This window comes from Bubalus bubalis, chromosome 17, assembly GCF_019923935.1.
Source record: "Bubalus bubalis isolate 160015118507 breed Murrah chromosome 17, NDDB_SH_1, whole genome shotgun sequence".
NCBI classification, from domain to species: Eukaryota; Metazoa; Chordata; class Mammalia; order Artiodactyla; family Bovidae; genus Bubalus; species Bubalus bubalis.
This window is the reverse complement of record NC_059173.1, coordinates 469576-489358: the sequence shown is the minus strand read 5'-3', so window position 1 is coordinate 489358 and position 19783 is coordinate 469576. Positions and strand designations below refer to the sequence as shown.

Genomic DNA, 19783 nt, shown 5'->3' with positions numbered 1-19783 from the left:
CTTTTTCGGCACCTTCTGTTCAAAAGCATCTATTCATTGGTGCTCAGCTTTCTTCATGGTCCAACTCTCATATCCATACATGACTACGGGAAAAAACCATAGCTTTGACCCTATGCACCTTTGTCAGCAAAATAATGTCTCTGCTGTTTAGTATGCTGTCTAGGTTTGTCATAGCTTTGATTCCAGGAGCAGCAGTCCTTTAATTTCATGGCTGGAGTCACAGTCCGCAGTGGTTTTGGAGCCCCAGAAAATAAAGTCTGCCACTGTTTCCACTTTTTCCTCATCTATTTGCCATGGAAGTGACGGGACTGGATGCCATGATCTTAGCCTTTTGAATTTTAAGCCAACTTTTTCATTCTCCTCTTTCTCCTTCAAGAGGCTCTTTAGTTCCTCTTCAACTTTCTGAAATAAGGGACGGCCTGTGTCCTTGCGAGCTACCCCACTGGGGCGGGGCCGGGACACCCGCCCGGAAGTCAAGGGTCTCACCCAGGCCCCGCCCCAAGCCGGCCCCGCCGAAGCCCCGCCCAGGCGCCCCGCCCCCAAGCAAGGCCCGCCGAAGCCCCGCCCAGGCGCCCCGCCCCCAAGCAAGGCCCGCCGAAGCCCCGCCCAGTCGCCCCGCCCCCAGCCAGCCCCGCCGAAGCCCCGCCCAGGCGCCCCGCCCCCAAGCAAGGCCCGCCCCGCCGCGCGCGCGCCCCCAGTTTCCATGGCGACGCCACGCCAGGCCGCGGCAGCCGGGCCACCGAGTGGGCGTGCAGCGGCAGGGGCTACAATGAGCGCGACGGGGGTGGCGGCCGGGCAGCGGCCCCGCAGCTCGGGGATCCTGAGCTCCCGGGGCACGTCGCGCCTGCGCCAGCGCCTGCCGGCGGTCCCCCAGCCCGCGCAGCACGGCGCGGCGCTCGGGCTCAACGAGGCTCAGAAGCGGGTGCTGGACTTGGAGAAGAGCGTGCAGTTCCTGCAGCAGCAGCACTCGGAGACGCTGGTCAAGCTCCACGAGGAGATCGAGCACCTGAAGCGGGAGAACAAGGGTGAGGTGGGCGGCGGGCCCACCTCGGGAGGCGGCCTCGCGGGACTCCCCCACCCAGGCCCCAGGCCCGCCGCACCACCCCCAACGGAAACCCGGCCGCCTCCTTTGAAAAACTTTTGTCGAAGTGAAACATCGCCCCCACTACCCCCCGCCCCGAGTCCGCGCAGGCAGGTCGATGGATTTTCCCAAGCCAAGCACCCAGATGGATCCCTGCCACCTGACTCGCTCTGTCCCCCCTGGAGTCTGGGCCCACCCAGCAGAGGGTGCCCCGCAGACGTCACGGATACAGGGAGGGGCTCAGGGAGCAGCCAGGGGCACCCCGAGCCCACCCGAGGGTGCCATGGCTGGGTCCACGGGGCAGGGCTCCTCAGGGGCTCAGCAGGGAGGCCTGGGCCAGGGGCAGCCAAGCTGTGTCTCTCAGAGTGGCCCCAAGCAGAGCCTGTGCTTGCTTTCAGATCTCCACTACAAGCTCATCATGAACCAGAAACCACAGAAGAAAGGTAAGGCTGAGGCCCACAGGTACCTCGTGCAAAGCGCCTGCCCTCAAGAGCAGCCCCCAGATTAGCCCAGGGGGATGGGGCCCAGACACATGGACGACTCCCAGCTACAGGCTGGGTGACTGTGCCCCAGAGCACAGCAGGGGCCGTGGACAGAAGAATGAGACGCAGTCTCCGACCTCGCGCCCCCACGGACCCCAGCCTCACTCTCCCAGAGGCTCGTCCACTTGCGCTGCCGCCTCAGACGTTCGTCCCCTGAAACACGGGCCGGCCCAGCACAGCCCCAGCTCTGGTCCCTGAGGCCTCGGGCCACCCCACTGTCTCCACGGCAACCACCCACGGCCTCATCTGCAGCCCACTCACCTTGCCTGTCCCCCAGCCTCACCCAGGGCTCCCCTCCCCTCCTACTGCTGAGGCCAGGTCTACATCAGGAGGTGGTCTGAGTGGTGAGCGGTGCCAGCCTCGAAGGCCCCCAGGGCGCTCTTCCTGGGAGGCACGCAGAGGGTGGGGTGGCAGGGACCCTTCTCTGGCAGGGCCCCATAGCCGCCAACTGCTGATGTGGGCACGCAGTGCTGGAGGGCCCTGAGGGGACCTGGGGAGAGGCCGTGCTCCCACTCAGGGCCCCGGTTCCACCCACAGCCCCCTTCCATGGCTCCCTCCGGGACTGGCAGGGTCTGGGGCGGCCTCGCTCAAATGTGGAGAGGGCACAGGAACGGGTGGGACGGGAGCGTGGCCCTGACACCGTGGGCTGACCCTGCGTGCCCCACAGGCAGCACGTCGAGCTCCAGCGTTCAGTCCAACAAGTCCGTCTCGAACACGACAGTGTCGGGTGAGTGCGCTAACGCCTCTGTGCTCGGGGTCGGGGTAGAGCAGGGCGCCTCAGGCGCCGCGGGCATGATGCGGGTGTGGGGTGCTGAGCAGCACACCGAGCGCCCACGGTGGTCCTCAGGGGGGCACCTCAGCCAGGCCCCGTGGACTCGGGGGTTAAGGAGATGCTGAAGGGACCCAGGAGGGTCCCCAGGGGCCTGTGAGCTGAAACCCCAAGAGGGAGCTGAGGCCAGGGGACAGGTCAGAGGGCTGGCTGGCGGCAAGACCGTCGGTGTGGGGTGTGAGGCGGTAGAACGTGGGACCCAGGAGCCCGGGGGTCCTCCGCCTGCTCCCCTCAGCCCTCGGAGCAGGCGGGACGCAGGTGGGGGGCCCGACGCGGAGCCGAGTGAGGGCCTCGAGAGCCGCCCTGCCTGATGGTGCCTCTGACGCTCCAGGCTTCGTGCGGGCTGGGCCCAGATCTTGCCTTCACTTTCATTTTGCCCAAAATGGGCTCAGTCAGGGAACGGCTGCTGGCCAACCACCCCCCCCCACCCCCCAGCCCCGAGCTCTGCTGAGGCCCACAGGACACTCTGCAGGGCGTGTAGGGCTCTCTCCCTGCTTCAGCTAATGGGGCAGCTGGCCTTCAGCACTGCGGCCCCTTCAGGACGTTCAGGCCCCCACGGGCTTCGCCCCGCCCTGCCTCTCTGCCTCCCAGCACCCCGCCCAGAAGGACGCCGTTCCCATGTCCCCTTTACCGAGGGACTGGCAGGGCCCCGCGGGCGCACGTGGCCCACTGACGCCCAGTGACAAGGCCCCGTCTGGGTCTGACCTGCAGCCGGCTCTCAGGGCAAGGCAAGGCCCCAGCCCTGGTCCTCTAAGAAGCAAGACTGGAAAGCTGAAGTCCCCCAGAAACCCGACCTGGAGGAGGAGACCTCAGTCGCCACCCTGCTTCACGGCGGCAGGGTGGACAAGGCCCTCGGGGTGCAGGGGCTTGTCAAGTAAGGCTCCCTGTGCCCGAGGGACGGGTGCACTCAGCAGGTTCACAGCCTGGAACCCGCCCATGGCGTCACCCTTTCAAACAGCCTCCAGCGGGAAGCAAGCTCCTGAAGGCTGGGCTCGCCCACCCAGTGGGCACTGCCTTTTCCCCTCCCCGGGATCCAGTGGGCCCCCCGAACTGACCTGAATCTGCAGGAGGGGCTGGCAGCAGCCCCTACAGCATGCTTTCAAACACAGAAGCAAAGCGTCCAGGCCTCCAGATTAGCTTGCTTTTCACCCAGAGAACCCTGAGTCTGGTTGGGGCTCCCCCAGGAACCGTGCTGGGCTCTGGAGGGCACGGGGTCGGCACACCAGGGCAGGGCCACCCTGGGGCTCGCCTGCTGTCCACTGGGCCAGTGGGCCCGCCCCTGCTTCTCTGCACCCCATGCTGGACCCCAGGCTTGCAGTCAGCACTGAGGACAGCCAGGCAGCTCAGACCACAGCCGCCCCTCAGTGTGTGCTGCAAGGGGAGGACGGGGTGGGCTGGGACCCCCACTTGATGCCGGGCACAGAAGGGCGCCAGGCTGCGGGGACGCCCCCTCCCCATGCGGAGCAGGTGCCGCCGAGAGCCGCTGAGACCGCCCACGGCAGGCTGCCCCCACCCCCACCCTGGCGGCTCTCATGACTGTTCCAGGGATGAAGCAGCAGACAGCGCTAACGCAGTGCCCCCTTGGGCGGTGGGCAGCCAGCACAAGGGCAGGCAGGTGCCAGAGGCGCCCCCCTCGGTGGGCCTGCCCCTGCACCTGCGCAAGCCCGCCACGCTACAGCAGTGTGAGGTCGTCATCCGGCAGCTGTGGAATGCCAACCTCCTGCAGGCACAGGAGGTGGGGGGGGGCGGAGAAAGGGAGGGGGGTGAGGGGAGGGGTGCCCCAGGGCCCCACCGGCCCACCCAGTGCGCCTCTCCTGCCTGCCTTCAGCTGCAGCACCTTAAGTCACTCCTGGAAGGGAGCCAGAGGCCCAGGGCCGGCCCCAAGGAGGCTGGGCCCAGCTCCCCAAGGTAGGTGTGCCCGGAGGCTGCAGGGGCACAGTTGGGCCCGCTCATCTGGGGCTCACAGCCGACTCCCTTCTCCAGAGACCAGGAGGCCCTGCACTTGGGAGCCACGCAGCTCCCCAAGGTCACCGCCAAGGGCATCTCTAAGAAATGGTGAGTCCTGCCGGGATGGGAGGCGGGCCGCCTCTGCACCCGGGGGCTGCGGGGCGGGGAGGGCGCCTGCGGTGACCCCCGCTGTCCCCCAGCCTGATCCTGAGCCGGGCGCCCGTGGCGGAGCGCGCCATCCTGCCGGCGCTGAAGCAGAGCCTCAAGACCAGCTTTGCGGAGCGGCAGCGGCGGCTGCAGGCCGTGCAAGGCCGGCGGCCGCACCGCTCTGTGCTCTGAGTGCTGTGCTGGCCACCACCCTGCGGGACTGCGCCCCACGGACCCCCCGCACTCCTAAGCCAAGCCAACTTCCTATCAACCAGGCCCATGGTGGATACCGCACGTGGTCTCGGGGCTGCGAACTGTTTATTTTCTTCCTCAGTATTTCGCTATTCTGCGTTCTCATGCATGTGTTATGAAATGAGCGTGAGCCTACCTGTTGAAGACTGGAAATAAAGTTTGTTTCTCCCAGTCGCGAGCCTCATCCCTCACCCGGCTCTGTGCCTGGCGGTGGGCGGGGCCTGCCAGGAGTCAGCCCGCCTGCCAGGACCTGGCGCTGCCCTGGAAGAACACAAGCTCAGACACCGCCCGCACGCTCCTCCCAGGCACCTGAGCGAGACACCGTCCTGCGTGCACCGGCACAGACAGCTGGTGAGCGGCCCTGCCCGGCCCACCTTCCTCCACTGAGGGCCGGGGCCATGGCCGCGGGGCAAGGTCCTCCCTGGGATGCTGGCCTGCCCGGCAATGGCCGCAGGACACCCTTGTCTGCCAGACTGACAGCTTCGGCTCGGACCCCTGCCTGGCAGGACAGTCCTCCCAGCCCCACGGAGTCTGGGCGTCCCCCCTCCACAGTAGGGGACCTCGCTCCGCCCCGACAGCGCCCCACACTGGACAGAGGACCCCGGGCTCACGGCTGGGGGGGGGCGGTGGGGGGACACAGTGACAAATTCATGACAAACACAGGAATAATAAATTTATTATAAGAACCACAGAAGACACGGTAATGCACATACAAAAAGAGGGAACCTCTCATCAGCGAGGGCCAGCTGGCCAACGCCCCGGTAGGAGCCCTCAGTCTCTCAGAATGCCAGGTCCAAGAACAGCGTCCTGACCCAAGCGGGCTCCAGGCCTGGCGGGAGGGGGTGGCGAGGTGTGAGGCCCTGGTGGTGGCAGGGCCCTGCAGCCAGCGCCTGACCCCGGGGCACCCCGTGGCCGCCCTGAGCCTGAATCGTGGCCAGGGAGCTCTGCGTGCATCTTCAAGGCCTCCTATGCCCTGCACGCCCCCTGGGAAACGAGTGAAGGCTTTCCGGCACACACATACAGGGCTCACGCAGGACCCCACGGTGCCAAGTAGACACGGGCCCTGCAGGGGACAGCAGCCCACGAACGCAGGGCCGGGGTGTGGCCGGGGCCTCTCCACGCGTGGAAGCGTGTAGCTGGTCCCAAGGCAGAGGGAAAGCAGAAGAGCTAACCAAGGTCCAGGCTCTCTAAAGAAGCCAGCATTGTGAACGTCCGACACAGGGCCGAGGAGGCTGCCAGCTGCCCCGTGGCCCCTGGAGGGCGGAAGCCGGACATGCAGCGGCGGTGCGGCTATGCGGCTGAGAGGCAGGCCTGGTGGACGCTCTGGGCCCAGGTGTTGAGCAGGGCCGTGACCGAGTGCTTGTCAGGGAGCTGCAGCAGCCGCGAGGCCATGCACTGGTGCACGGACTGCAGGAAGGGGTTGGCGTCTGCAGAGAGGGCAGCCGTGAGCCTCTGCCAGGACCCCGCTGCCCTCCCCAGCCCGGGGCCTGGGTGCCAGCTCCCGTACACCAGCGGACAGCTGGACTGGGGACCGCCCTCAGGGCCTGGTCCTCTACAGGCCAGCCCTAAGCCCGGGGAGGAACATCTCCACCAATGGGGCGCTCTCGGGGCCTGTCCTCCAGATGGGTCCTCAGGAGCCTCACAGAGACCCACGGGGCTGCTGGGCCAGCCTCAGCCCTGAGCCGGCTGCTCAGCACTGCAGGGCTCTGGTGGGCAGGAAGCCTCCCCTCCCCGCAGGCCTGTGCGGCCACCTGCTCCGTCCACCAACGAAGAGGGCAGGAGGGTGGGGGCTCGTGGAGGAATGCCGGGTGCCTGCCCCCCAGTCACCCACCGTATTGCCACTGCCGATTGATCCACAGCGGGCTCTGGGCGGGGTAGTCGGCGGGCACGCTGAGCTCCAGCGGCGGCACGCTGGGGAGATCCTTGTCATCTGCAACACACGAGGCGGCACCCGTGACCCGGCAGTGCTCACCAGGCCTGGAGGCCCTGCAGAGGCCAGTGCGGAGCCCAGGCGCTGACTCCCGCGCTTCCCGTCTCCTCAGAGACGCGGAGCTGCAGCTGGACAGGAGGGAGGGGGCTTCCATCCCCGGGGGTGGGGGGCGGGGATGAGAGCAGGCAGGCTCAGGGCCGGCCCCCAGGCAAGTGCGCATGCTCTCGCGTGTGGGCCCAAAAGACAGCGGGCAGATCCCAGGAGGGCGGGGCCGGGCGAGCGGGCGGGCCGCCAACCCAGGCCCAGCGCTCACCCAGCTTGCATATCAGGTGGACGGCGCCATTGTTGCTGCAGTGCGAAGGATCTAAGTTCACCAGGAACTTGGGGTCCAGCCGCGCCACCTCCCCCTGGAGCACGTTGGGGATGCTCTGCCGTTCATCCTCTTCAAACTTCCGCTTTCGGGTGGACACCACCGGGGCCCTGGAGGAGGCAGCCATGCTGACCCCCTGGCCGGGCCACGGCCTCGCCCGGCCGCCCACCAAGCCCCGTGGGTACGCACGTGATGGGCGGGCCGTGGATGGCCGTCATGGCCGGCACGAACGTGCGGTACAGGGAGTGGTTGAAGACGGGTGAGCGGATGTTGGCCAGAACAGCATCCAGAAGCGGCTGGCACAGGTACTGCTGCTTGGTGGGGGGCACTGGGGGCGGCGGGGGCGTGGGCTGCGGCAGGACGGTGGGGTCAGCAGCCCATTCGTGGACCCCGGCCCTTGTCCTCGCCCAGACGGCCTTCCTGGCTTCCCCACAAGCTCCACACCACAGACAGGGCGGGCGGGCCCGGACACTCCACAGTGGCCCAGACACTCCATGGCGGCCCGGCCAGACCCGTGGGCCACAAGAGCCGTGCACTATGAGCTGCAGCCAGAGGCTTCCCACCGCATCCTCACCTCACCCCACTGCACTGGGTATGGCCCCCGCCCCCTCAGACTGCAGGCTCCAGCTCGTGGTTAGACCGTGGTGATCCCTGACCACCAGGGATGCCCACGACCCTACGAACAGCGCCAGGCACAGCAGCCCACTCACCACCGCCATGTCGTTCTTAAGCTTCTCCAGGGCGATCTCACATTTCTGCAGCGTCTTCAGCGGGCACCTGAGGGAGGACGACGGGGCTGGCCCTCCGTGTGGGGGGCGGGGAGCCGAGAGCTCCCAGGTCTCTGCCCAGCCACGGACAGTCTGGCCTCCTCTGGACGGAGCGGGCTGAGGCCTGGGCCACCGGCACCACGCCCAGGAGCCCGCCAGCCCACACACTGCTCCCAGGCCCAGAGTCTGAGGCAGAGCGGCCCCGCGCCCAGGACAAGGCACACCGTGACGGGCCAAGGGAGGATGCAGGCCAGGCCCCTGGCCCCACCCGATGACGCTGAGAGACCCGAGGGCCGTCCACCTCCCACAGGGCCCCTCAGTGCCCAGCGTTCTGCCCAGGTGAGCAGAACAGGGAGGATGTTCCAGAAAGGGGCCTAGCCTGAGCCAAAAGCCCCAAGAAAGGGCAGGGTCCCAGGCCAGGCCACCTGCAGGGGGGTGCTGGCTGAGCTCTGGCCTCAGCAGCTCCATGGCCCGTGGGAGAAGCAAGGGACGTGAGGGCGTGGCCCTGCCTTCGAGCCCCTCTCAGAAGGTCCGGTCCCTCCCACGGCCAGCGCCTGTGAGCTCAGCGCCCTCTCTGCGCACGTGGGCACTGGCCCCGTCTCCAGCCCAAGGCCACCCACACGTCGGGGGCCAGGCCAGCGAGGGGGCCTTAGTGCCACGGGGTGGGACCCTCTGTGAGTAATGGGAGCAGCCGTGTCCCCACAGGCTGGGCGCCAAGGCTCACCGCTTGGAGGGGTCCGTCAGGATGTCCAGCAGGCTCTTCATCTTACTCAGGTCCTTTTTCCTGTCTGGGGAAGAAGCGGACCCTCAGACGGGCCGGGGTTCCCGCCCCGCCCCGCCCTCCCCGCCCCGCCCCGCCCGCGGGCCCACCTTCGTTCTTGTCGATCTTGTTGATCATGCGGCGCAGCGGCTCGATGTACTTGGACAGCTGCTTCAGCTTGTCCAGGTACTGCTGCTCCTCGGCCTGGCTGGAGCCCGCGGGGCTCATGACAGAGCTGGGGTTCACTGCAGGACACGGCCTGGTGAGCGTAGCCCGGCCCGTGGAGGGCGTGGCTGTGCCCGACCCGCGCCCCACTTACCGGGGGTGTTCAGTGGTCCTGGGGAGGGGACGCTGAAGTTCTGCGGGGTGCGCGCCGTCACTGGGCTCTGGGAAGGCTGTGGCGAGGGGCTGGGCAGGAAGCTGCTGGGGGACGGGGCGGGGCCGGAGCTGGCAGAGAGGAGGCAGGTGAGCCGGGCAGGGGGCGGGGCGGGGCGGGGCCGGGCTGGAGGGGTGGGTGGGCTGGGCCTACCTGACGTTGGAGTTGGGCTGCGAGCTGGGCGGGCCAGGCTGCGGGGACGGCTGCGGGGGAGGCGGCATCGACTGCGGGGTGTGCACCTGCTGGCCCGGCGACGGCGACGACAGCACGGTGAGGCCGCTCTGGCTGACCTGCGGGGAGGGCGTGCCTGCTGAGCCACCCCGCGCACCCCGCGGCCCCTCTGCCGCCGCCTCTCAAGCACCCACGCAGTGCGCCCCGCCACGCACGGCCCCGCGTGCTGGCAGCGGGGCTGGACTGCTGGCCCTGGGCCAGCACAGACTTCTGAGGGGACACGACGTGCCAGGCCCCTGCCTTGTGCATGTGGGAGCCTGGGGGCAGGGGAGGCCAGCGAGGACCATGGACAGTGGTGAGTGGGCTGACCTCCCAAAGCCTCCGTGACCCCTTGGGCCCCAAGGACAAGCTGGGCGGCAGGGCAGCGCGGGGGCTGTGCCATGCTGTCGCCCTGCGTCTCCCTTGTCAGTGCCCAGGCCAGAGCTGCCGTCTGGCAGCCGAGCAACCCCTGCCGTGAGCGGAGAGCACAGAGCGCTCAGGGTCACCCTCTCCCTGCAGCCCTTGCCACGCGGAGGCGGCGGGTTCCCGCCCCACTCTCCCACTAAGACGCCTCCACGTCTGTCTGTGAACACCGACGGAGGCGGTCACACACCCAGGACTAGGAACGCAAGCATGTGCAGACCACTTTCTGCCCAGACACGTGCTAGTCCCGGCCGGGCAGACAGCGGCCCACCAGGCGCTGGAATGGGCCCCCAGAGCGGCCTCGCGCAGAGCCTGCAGAGTGCACAGAGCCTGGCCCCTCACCGCACAGGACGCTTCCGCAGGCCCTGCTGGCTTCGCTCAGGACGTCCGGAACACTGCGGCCACCTCCTGTGTGCCGAGCATCTCCCTGGAGGCAGCTCCCAGCCGCCCTCCAGCCCGCCCGCCACACTCTGCAGGCCTGGCCTGCACTCTTCACCTGGCGCCGCGAATGCCGGCCGAGGGCCACTCTGCCTGGTGGCTGTTGAGTCAGGGAAGACGGAGGAGCGCTCACAGGAGCCCAGACCTCACCAGGCTGCCCGAGGCCACCCTCCCCGCCCGCTCCCCCAGCACGGCCTGGCCCAGGCCCCTCCGCCTCTGCCCACCCTTCCCTGGACGACTGCAGCCTCCCACTGCCCACCGCATCCCAGCACGAGCTGACAGCCCCCTCCTCGTCAACTGCACCCCTGGAGGCATCAAGGCTGGCCTGGCTTGCCCTGATGAGAGCTCTCAGTCTGGGGCCTGAGGCCCTAGGCTGGTCCCTGGAGAGCCTGCCTGCGCTCAAAACCGTTAGAATGAAACGAAACGAAGCCCACCCAGGCAGGCTCCAGGAGGTAGCCTGATGCCTGGGAATCTAAACACCCGCCCCGCAGGCGGAGCTGGCGGAGGGGCGGGGCTGGCGGAGGGGCGGGGCTGGCGGAGGGGCGGGGCTGGCGGAGGGGCGGGGCTGGCGGAGGGGCGGGGCTGGCGGAGGGGCGGGGCTGGCGGAGGGGCGGGGCTGGCGGAGGGGCGGGGCTGGCGGAGGGGCGGGGCTGGCGGAGGGGCGGGGCTGGCGGAGGGGCGGGGCTGGCGGAGGGGCGGGGCTGGCGGAGGGGCGGGGCTGGCGGAGGGGCGGGGCTGGCGGAGGGGCGGGGCTGGCGGAGGGGCGGGGCTGGCGGAGGGGCGGGGCGGTCTGCGCCTGTGTCCTAGTCCGCGGCCCCCAGGACGCTCTCCTCGCTGGAGTTACCGCCGGAGCCAGGCGTTCAGATGGGTGCCCGGTTGTCCTCAGACACCTGGGTCCCAGGCTCCAGCCGGGGCTGGTACGACCGAGGCCCTAAGTGCCCCGGAGTCACTCCGAGAAGCACCACCCACTACTGCTAACAGTGAAACCCTCCAGACCCGAGAACCAGACGGGGACTGAAGCCGGGAGGACCCGCTCCAGAGGAAAGGTCCACAGCCACGAGCGGCGACGTGGACCTGGGGACTGAGTCCAGGAGAGCCTGACTTTTGCTGAAACGTGAGGAGGAAAGAAAAGCCGCCAAGCGGGCTCCCCACCCAGGCTTCCTGCCTGCCCCCTCGGCCCCTCCTCCCCCACCCACGCTGACCTCCTCGTGTTGGGTCAGACCTGTCTCTGTCTTGTGCACTGCTACCACCAAGGCTGCAAAGAAGGGCTGAGGAAGCAGAGATTCCCCCAGGGGTCTTCTCACACCCACCGCTGCTAGACCAGTGTGCAGCGAGGCCAGCCCACCAGGCCCCAGGCCCCATGAGTGCCCCACCCGGGGGGCAGACCTGGGAGCCCTGGGCGTAGATGCCCAGGCTGGCCTCCATCGCAGGCAGGCTGTGGGCACGCCCCTATCCCGAAGGCCAGTCCTCAGAACTCCAAACCCTGCGGGAGGAGGGGCGACCCCGCCCCTCCCCACTGCTGCACCCCACTTCCCCGCCTCAGCTCTGCCATCAGCTCTCTGCACTCTGCTGGGACAGGTCACAAATCCACGCCCCCCTCGAAATGACCGAGTGCCACGCAGGCTGCACCAAACTCCAGCAGAAGTGAAGGCAGCGTGACCACTGGGAAGGGGAACGGAGCACACCCTGAGAGCAGGGAGCCCCAGGAGGCCTATGGACGAGGCCGGGACAGAGTGGTGGCAGAGGAAGTGGCCGATGCCGGCACACGGGGCCTGCAGTCCTGCCCTGGCTGCAGAGGTGATGCTGGCAGTCAGCTTCACACAAGGTCATGTGTGGGTGAGCCGAGGAGGAGGGGGGGTGGTTACACAGCCCCTCCAAAGGCTGTGGGAACCCCATCAGCATGCTCCCCCGGACTCGAGCCACAGGGCCAGGCTGGACGCTAAGGGACACACGGCATCCCTGCCCAGACACAGCACTCAGCTGACATGGCCACAGCGGGGGCAGAAGCCCGTGGGCCCATGGGTCTCACCACGGCACACCTGCTGAGTCAACGCCCTCCTGAGCCGCTGCGGGCAGGAGACAAGAAGAACCAAGACCAGGACTGGACGCAGGCTGGGGGGCAAGGGGGCATGTGGAGAAGTCACAAGGCCTGGCCCCCCACCCACCCCAGACACCAAGGAGACTGTGGCCGCTACTGGGCAAGGCCGGGAGGCCCTTCCGTCCATCGACATTGATGTGCAGGGGGTGGGCACCCAGGGGTGAGTCCTGGAAGTCAGGGCTGACTGCTGGAGGACACCTCCTGGTCTCTGGAGCAACGGCACCCGGCTCCATGCTCAGAGCTGAGGCGCGAAGAGAGCACGCTGCCCCCACCCCCCACCCCATCGCACGCTGGGGAAGGAGGCAAGAGGGAAGACCTGGGGCAGTGTGGGGTGAGCATGGCACGTGCCCTGTGCAGCTCAAACCCAGACATGCCGGCGGAGCTGCCCCGAGGACCCCGGGACCGGCCCGATCCAGCCAGAAGCCTGCTGTCCACGGGTGACGGGCACTGGTAATGCCCCCAGAGCCTTGGCGCAGGGCCCTCACCTGGACTCCGGGACCCACTATCTGCGAGGCCTGGGCCGTGGGCACTGCTGTCTGCGGCGGGACCTGGGGCTGCACCTGCGGCTGCTGGACGACCATCGGAGCCCGGACCTGCGGAGGGAGGAGGAGTGACCTGCAGCCACCAGGCCAGGGCCGGGGCGCCCTTGCGTCCGGCCGAGGAGGGGCTCCTGCCACTTACCCGGCTAACGTCCGCTACCAGTCGACTCTCACCTGGGGCTCACTGGCAGTGTGCATGCAGCCTGGCTCTGAGTCGGTAGAGCGGAGCCCTGCCTCCCTGACTCTAATGAGAAGTCTGCCCCAATGGGCCACCGCACAGCCACCTGCACCCGCTGCTGCGGCACGCCCAGGGCGCTGACGGCCCACGAGAGCCCTGCTCGCAGCCCCGACTGCTTGGAAGCACCTAGGCCAGCGGGCTCCTGCTGATGGGCCCCTGCTCAGGACGCCAGCCCTGCGGCCTGCGCCTGGGGGCCTCTGCGTCGTCCACCTCATGGTTCAGGTGCACTGTGCACCACCTCACCCAGCGAAGGGCGAAGAGAAAAGGACAAAAAGCAAGAGCGAGCCGAAAAACACGTTAAGACGGCCCCTGACACAGCAGACGCCCTGACGGGCACGGTGCCTAACCCTAACCCTAACCCTGTGGTGTCCCCACTTACAGACACGGATCTGTTTTTGCACGTGCATGGCAGGTGCATGGCAAGATAATATCTTACGCCTTCCTCAAAAACACTGTCACGACCTCTGCTCAGGACAGAAGCCCGAGTGGTCGTGGGCCGGGCAGGTGGCATGCCTCCGCCGCAGTGAGAACTCAGGTGCTGCCATCCACCTTCTCACCTACAACCTCACGATGCCCTTGGCCTCCACCAAATCAGCCAGGCTGCTTGGACGACAAGGTGCCTCCTGGCAGGAAGGGCATTGCCACGGGGTACGGCAGCTGGTGGGACGCACGCTCCTTTGCTGAGTGGCACGTGGGGGCCGGGGCGGGGGAGCCAGGGTGAGTCCTGGCGCTGGAAGAGGGCCTGCCATCCACAGCCCTGGGGACACCGGGAGAAGGGCCCCGGCCGCGTGACTCCGGCTACTCACCAGCTTCAGCTGCGGCTGGGTGTACAGCATCTGCCCCGGGAGGGCCGGAGCCTGCGACACCAAAGGCTGCGGCTGTGACTGCGGCGGGGGCTGCGGCGGGGCCTGGTGGTGCTGCGGGGGCTGCAGCTGCTGAGGCAGGGCCTGCGAGGGCGGGGGCGGGGGCTGCTGCAGCGCCGGCTGCTGCATGGGCGGCGGGGCCTGGAGGGCCTGCTGCTGCTGCTGCAGTTGCAGCTGTGCCATGCGCTGCAGCTGCTGCTGCTGCATCTGCGGCAGAATAAGCAACCCCGTCAGCTTGTGGCCTGGCCCAGCAGCGCTCCCGGGGGCAGAGGAACTCCCAGCGTCACAGGGCCCTGGCCACGGACGCTGGCCCGTCCGAGGCCTGAGGGGACAAAGGCAGGGTCCAGGGAAGGGTCCACAGGGCGTGGTAAGGGGTCAGGTGTAGGTACAGCCCCAGAGAAGCTGGGCAACGCTTGGCCGACCACAGACCTCGGGAGGTGCTTCCAGGGGTGCCTGTGTGGCCCCGAAAGTGGGCACAGGGCCAGCTTCAGGATGAGGGCGAGAGATGGGCCTGAAGATACCCTGTCAGCCCAGGAGAGGGGCCGTGGTAAAGGAGGCGCAAGCCCAGGCCGGGAGCAGGTGGCCAAGGGTGGGTCCTTTGGGGCTTCCCTCCCCCAGCCTACAACAGGCGGGAGCGGGACACGCTTAGCCCGTCAGGACACTGACTGAGACCACGTGCGAGAGAAGAGCTTTTCCTATGACACGGCCACCCTAGTGGGACGACTAGTGTGGCGTCCAGACACCAGAGCTCTCAGGGTCAGGGCGGACAGAAGGCCTGGACATGCTCAGAGGACCCGCGGCCCCAGCCAGCCTTCCCGTCGAGGGTCGCCTCACCGTGGCCGCCTGCATCCGGGAGCCCCCCGCCCTGGCCCTGGCTGCTCCCCACCCGGGCTCGGGGGCGCGAGGCTGGCACCTGCTGCTGGTTCTGCTGGTGCAGCTTGATCAGGTGCTGCTGCTGCTGGAGCTGCTGCTGCTGCTGCACGGCCGCCTGGAACTGCTGCTGCATGGCGCTCTGCTGCGCCTGAAACTGCTGCTGCTGCTGCTGCTGCTGCAGCGCCACCTGCTGCTGCGCCTGGAACTGCTGCTGCTGCTGCTGCTGCAGCGCCACCTGCTGGAGCTGCAGCTGGGCTGGAGACAGACGGGTGCGGCGCTTGTCCCGGGTGCAGCTGGGGCAGGCGCACCCCCGCCAGCACGGGAGGGACGGGTGCCAAGGCCAGGACTCAGCACCAACACCCACTCTACAGTAACTGCAGTCCACCCTACAGGGACCCGATCCACTCCTCAGTAACCGTGACCCACTCTACAGGGACCCGATCCACTCCTCAGTAATCGTGATCCACCCTACAGGGACCCGATCCACTCCTCAGTAACCGTGATCCACCCTACAGGGACCCGATCCACTCCTCAGTAACCGTGATCCACTCTACAGGGACCCAATCCACTCCTCAGTAACCGTGATCCACTCTACAGGGACCCGATCCACTCCTCAGTAATCGTGATCCACCCTACAGGGACCCGATCCACTCCTCAGTAACCGTGATCCACCCTACAGGGACCCGTTCCACTCCTCAGTAACCGTGATCCACTCTACAGGGACCCGATCCACTCCTCAGTAACCGTGATCCACCCTACAGGGACCCGATCCACTCCTCAGTAATCGTGATCCACCCTACAGGGACCCGATCCACTCCTCATTAACCGTGATCCACTCTACAGGGACCCGATCCACTCCTCATTAACCGTGATCCACTCTACAGGGACCCGATCCACTCCTCAGTAACTGTGATCCACTCTACAGGGACCCGATCCACTCCTCAGTAACTGTGATCCACTCTACAGGGACCCGATCCACTCCTCAGTAACCGTGATCCACCCTACAGGGACCTGATCCACTCCTCAGTAACTGTGATCCGCTCTACAGGAACCTGATCCACTCCAAATCAACTGATCCACTCTACAGGGACCCGATCCACTCCAAAACAACTGATCCACTCTACAGGGACCCGATCCACTCCTCAGTAACTGTGATCCGCTCTACAGGAACCCGATCCACTCCAAAACAACTGATCCACTCTACACGGACCCGATCCACTCCTCAGTAACCGTGATCCACTCTACAGGGACCCGATCCACTCCTCAGTAACTGTGATCCACTCTACAGGGACCCAATCCACTCCAAAACAACTGATCCACTCTACAGGGACCCGATCCACTCCTCACTAACTGTGATCCACTCTCAGTTCAGTTCAGTCGCTCAGTCGTGTCCAACTCTTTGTGACCCCGTGAATATCAGCATGCCAGGCCTCCCTGTCCATCACCAACTCCCGGAGTTCACCCAGACTCACGTCCATCGAGTCGGTGATGCCATCCAGCCATCTCATCCTCTGTCGCCCCCTTCTTCTCCTGCCCCCAATCCCTCCCAGCATCAGAGACTTTTCCAATGAATCAACTCTTCTGCATGAGGTGGCCAAAGTACTGGAGTTTCAGCTTTAGCATCATTCCTTCCAAAGAAATCCCAGAGCTGATCTCCTTCAGAATGGACTGGTTGGATGTCCTTGCAGTCCAAGGGACTCTCAAGAGTCTTCTCCAACACCACAGTTCAAAGGCATCAATTCTTTGGCGCTCAGCCTTCTTCACAGTCCAACTCTCACATCCATACATGACCACAGGAAAAACCATAGCCTTGACTAGACGAACCTTTGTTGGCAAAGTAATGCCTCTGCTTTTGAATATGCTATCTAGGTTGGACATAACTTTCCGTCCAAGGAGTAAGCATCTTTTAATTTCATGGCTGCAGTCACCATCTGCAGTGATTTTGGAGCCCAAAAAAATAAAGTATGACACTGTTTCCACTGTTTCCCCATCTATTTCCCATGAAGTGATGGGACCGGATGCCATGATCTTCGTTTTCTGAATGTTGAGCTTTAAGCCGACTTTTTCACTCTCCACTTTCACTTTCATCAAGAGGCTTTTGAGTTCCTCTTCACTTTCTGCCATAAAGGTGGTGTCATCTGCATATCTGAAGTTATTGATATTTCTCCCGGCAATCTTGATTCCAGCTTGTGTTTCTTCCAGTCCAGCGTTTCTTATGATGTACTCTGCATAGAAGTTAAATAAGCAGGGTGACAATATACAGCCTTGACGTACTCCTTTTCCTATTTGGAACCAGTCTGTTGTTCCATGTCCAGTTCTAACTGTTGCTTCCTGACCTGCATACAGATTTCTCAAGAGGCAGGTCAGGTGGTCTGGTATTCCCATCTCTTGCAGAATTTTCCACAGTTTATTGTGATCCACACAGTCAATGGCTTTGGCATAGTCAATAAAGCAGAAATAGATGTTTTTCTGGAACTCTCTTGCTTTTTCCATGATCCAGCAGATGTTGGCAATTTGATCTCTGGTTCCTCTGCCTTTTCTAAAACCAGCTTGAACATCAGGAAGTTCACAGTTCACATATTGCTAAAGCCTGGCTTGGAGAATTTTGAACATTACTTTACTAGCGTGTGAGATGAGTGCAACTGTGCGTAATTTGAGCATTCTTTGGCATTGCCTTTCTTCGGGATTGGAATGAAAACTGACCTTTTCCAGTCCTGTGGCCACTACTGAGTTTTCCAAATTTGCTGGCATATTGAGTGCAGCACTTTCACAGCATCATCTTTCAGGATTTGAAAGAGCTCAACTGGAATTCCATCACCTCCACTAGCTTTGTTCGTAGTGACCTAGAGCCAGACATCTTGGAATGTGAAGTCAAGTGGGCCTTAGAAAGCATCACTATGAACAAAGCTAGTGATCCACTCTACAGGGACCCAGTCCACTCCAAAACAACTGATCCACTCTACAGGGACCCAATCCACTCCACAGTAACTGTGATCCACTCTACAGGGACCCGATCCACTCCTCAGTAACTGTGATCCACTCTACAGGAACCTGATCCACTCCAAAATAACTGATCCACTCTACAGGAACCTGATCCACTCCTCAGTAACTGTGATCCACTCTAAAGGAACCTGATCCACTCCAAAACCAATGATCCACTCTACAGGGACCAGATTCACTCCTCAGTAACTGTGATCCACTCTACAGGAACCTGATCCACTCCAAAATAACTGATCCACTCCACAGGAACCCAATCCACTCCTCAGTAACTGTGATCCACTCTACAGGGGCCCGATCCACTCCACAATAACTGTGATCCACTCTACAGGAACCCGATCCACTCCTCAGTAACTGTGATCCGCTCTACAGGAACCTGATCCACTCCAAAACAACTGATCCACTCTACAGGGACCTGATCTACTCCTCAGTAACTGTGATCCACTCTACAGGGACCCGATCCACTCCACAGTAACTGTTATTCACTCTACAGGGACCCAATCCACTCCTCAGTAACTGTGATCCACTCTACAGGAACCCGATCCACTCCTCAGTAAGTGTGATCCACTCTGCAGGAACCTGATCCACTCCAAAACAACTGATCCACTCTACAGGGACCCGATCCATTCCTCAGTAACTGTAATCCACTCTACAGGGACCCGATCCACTCCTCAGTAACTGTGATCCACTCTTCGGTTCAGTTCAGTCGCTCAGTCGTGTCCAACTCTTTGTGACCCCGTGAATATCAGCACGCCAGGCCTCCCTGTCCATCACCAACTCCCGGAGTTCACCCAGACTCACGTCCATCGAGTCGGTGATGCCATCCAGCCATCTCATCCTCTGTCGCCCCCTTCTTCTCCTGCCCCCAATCCCTCCCAGCATCAGAGACTTTTCCAATGAGTCAACTCTTCCGCATGAGGTGGCCAAAGTACTGGAGTTTCAGCTTTAGCATCATTCCTTCCAAAGAAATCCCAGAGCTGATCTCCTTCAGAATGGACTGGTTGGATGTCCTTGCAGTCCAAGGGACTCTCAAGAGTCTTCTCCAACACCACAGTTCAAAGGCATCAATTCTTTGGCGCTCAGCCTTCTTCACAGTCCAACTCTCACATCCATACATGACCACTGGAAAAACCATAGCCTTGACTAGAAGGACCTTCGCTGGCAAAGTAATGTCTCTGCTTTTCAATATGGTATCTAGGTTGGTCATAACTTCCCTTCCAAGGAGTAAGCGTCTTTTAATTTCATGGCTGCAGTCACCATCTGCAGTGATTTTGGAGCCCAAAAAAATAAAGTCTGACACTGTTTCCACTGTTTCCCCATCTATTTCCCATGAAGTGATGGGACCGGATGCCATGATCTTCGTTTTCTGAATGTTGAGCTTTAAGCCGACTTTTTCACTCTCCACTTTCACTTTCATCAAGAGGCTTTTGAGTTCCTCTTCACTTTCTGCCATAAAGGTGGTGTCATCTGCATATCTGAAGTTATTGATATTTCTCCCGGCAATCTTGATTCCAGCTTGTGTTTCTTCCAGTCCAGCGTTTCTTATGATGTACTCTGCATAGAAGTTAAATAAGCAGGGTGACAATATACAGCCTTGACGTACTCCTTTTCCTATTTGGAACCAGTCTGTTGTTCCATGTCCAGTTCTAACTGTTGCTTCCTGACCTGCATACAGATTTCTCAAGAGGCAGGTCAGGTGGTCTGGTATTCCCATCTCTTGCAGAATTTTCCACAGTTTATTGTGATCCACACAGTCAATGGCTTTGGCATAGTCAATAAAGCAGAAATAGATGTTTTTCTGGAACTCTCTTGCTTTTTCCATGATCCAGCAGATGTTGGCAATTTGATCTCTGGTTCCTCTGCCTTTTCTAAAACCAGCTTGAACATCAGGAAGTTCACAGTTCACATATTGCTAAAGCCTGGCTTGGAGAATTTTGAACATTACTTTACTAGCGTGTGAGATGAGTGCAACTGTGCGTAATTTGAGCATTCTTTGGCATTGCCTTTCTTCGGGATTGGAATGAAAACTGACCTTTTCCAGTCCTGTGGCCACTACTGAGTTTTCCAAATTTGCTGGCATATTGAGTGCAGCACTTTCACAGC

General features: G+C 63.3%; 2 protein-coding genes across 3 annotated transcripts in view; one reads left to right on the top strand and one right to left on the bottom strand.

Moving 5' to 3' along the window:
- Window positions 1-661: 661 nt before the first annotated feature.
- Window positions 662-4738, top strand: LOC102406089 (coiled-coil domain-containing protein 74B). The gene is made up of 8 exons (XM_025267190.2): window positions 662-1025; window positions 1480-1524; window positions 2291-2350; window positions 3164-3326; window positions 3998-4187; window positions 4281-4360; window positions 4436-4507; window positions 4600-4738. The coding sequence occupies exons 1-8, from the start codon at window positions 704-706 to the stop codon at window positions 4736-4738; spliced, it is 1071 nt and encodes a 356-aa protein (XP_025122975.1). The 5' UTR covers window positions 662-703.
- Window positions 4739-5456: 718 nt separating this feature from the next.
- MED15 (mediator complex subunit 15) overlaps window positions 5457-19783 on the bottom strand; it is a 48995-nt gene continuing 34668 nt past the window's right edge. For both annotated transcript variants that reach the window (XM_025267180.2, XM_025267185.2), the window contains 12 exons: window positions 14724-14938; window positions 13754-14017; window positions 12656-12763; window positions 9155-9291; window positions 8945-9072; window positions 8736-8870; window positions 8590-8653; window positions 7809-7875; window positions 7288-7448; window positions 7042-7208; window positions 6630-6728; window positions 5457-6225 (listed from right to left, as the gene is read on the bottom strand). In XM_025267180.2, coding sequence (XP_025122965.1) covers window positions 6089-6225; window positions 6630-6728; window positions 7042-7208; window positions 7288-7448; window positions 7809-7875; window positions 8590-8653; window positions 8736-8870; window positions 8945-9072; window positions 9155-9291; window positions 12656-12763; window positions 13754-14017; window positions 14724-14938 — 1682 coding nt within the window. In that variant the 3' untranslated portion in view covers window positions 5457-6088. The remainder of the gene's footprint in view (window positions 6226-6629; window positions 6729-7041; window positions 7209-7287; window positions 7449-7808; window positions 7876-8589; window positions 8654-8735; window positions 8871-8944; window positions 9073-9154; window positions 9292-12655; window positions 12764-13753; window positions 14018-14723; window positions 14939-19783) is intronic.

Coding starts and splice junctions, on each gene's coding strand:
- LOC102406089 (XM_025267190.2), top strand. CDS start 704: ATGGCGACGCCACGCCAGGCCGCGGCAGCCGGGCCACCGAGTGGGCGT. Junction 1,026..1,479: donor CCTGAAGCGGGAGAACAAGG/GTGAGGTGGGCG, acceptor GCTTGCTTTCAG/ATCTCCACTACAAGCTCATC. Junction 4,361..4,435: donor GCTGGGCCCAGCTCCCCAAG/GTAGGTGTGCCC, acceptor TCCCTTCTCCAG/AGACCAGGAGGCCCTGCACT.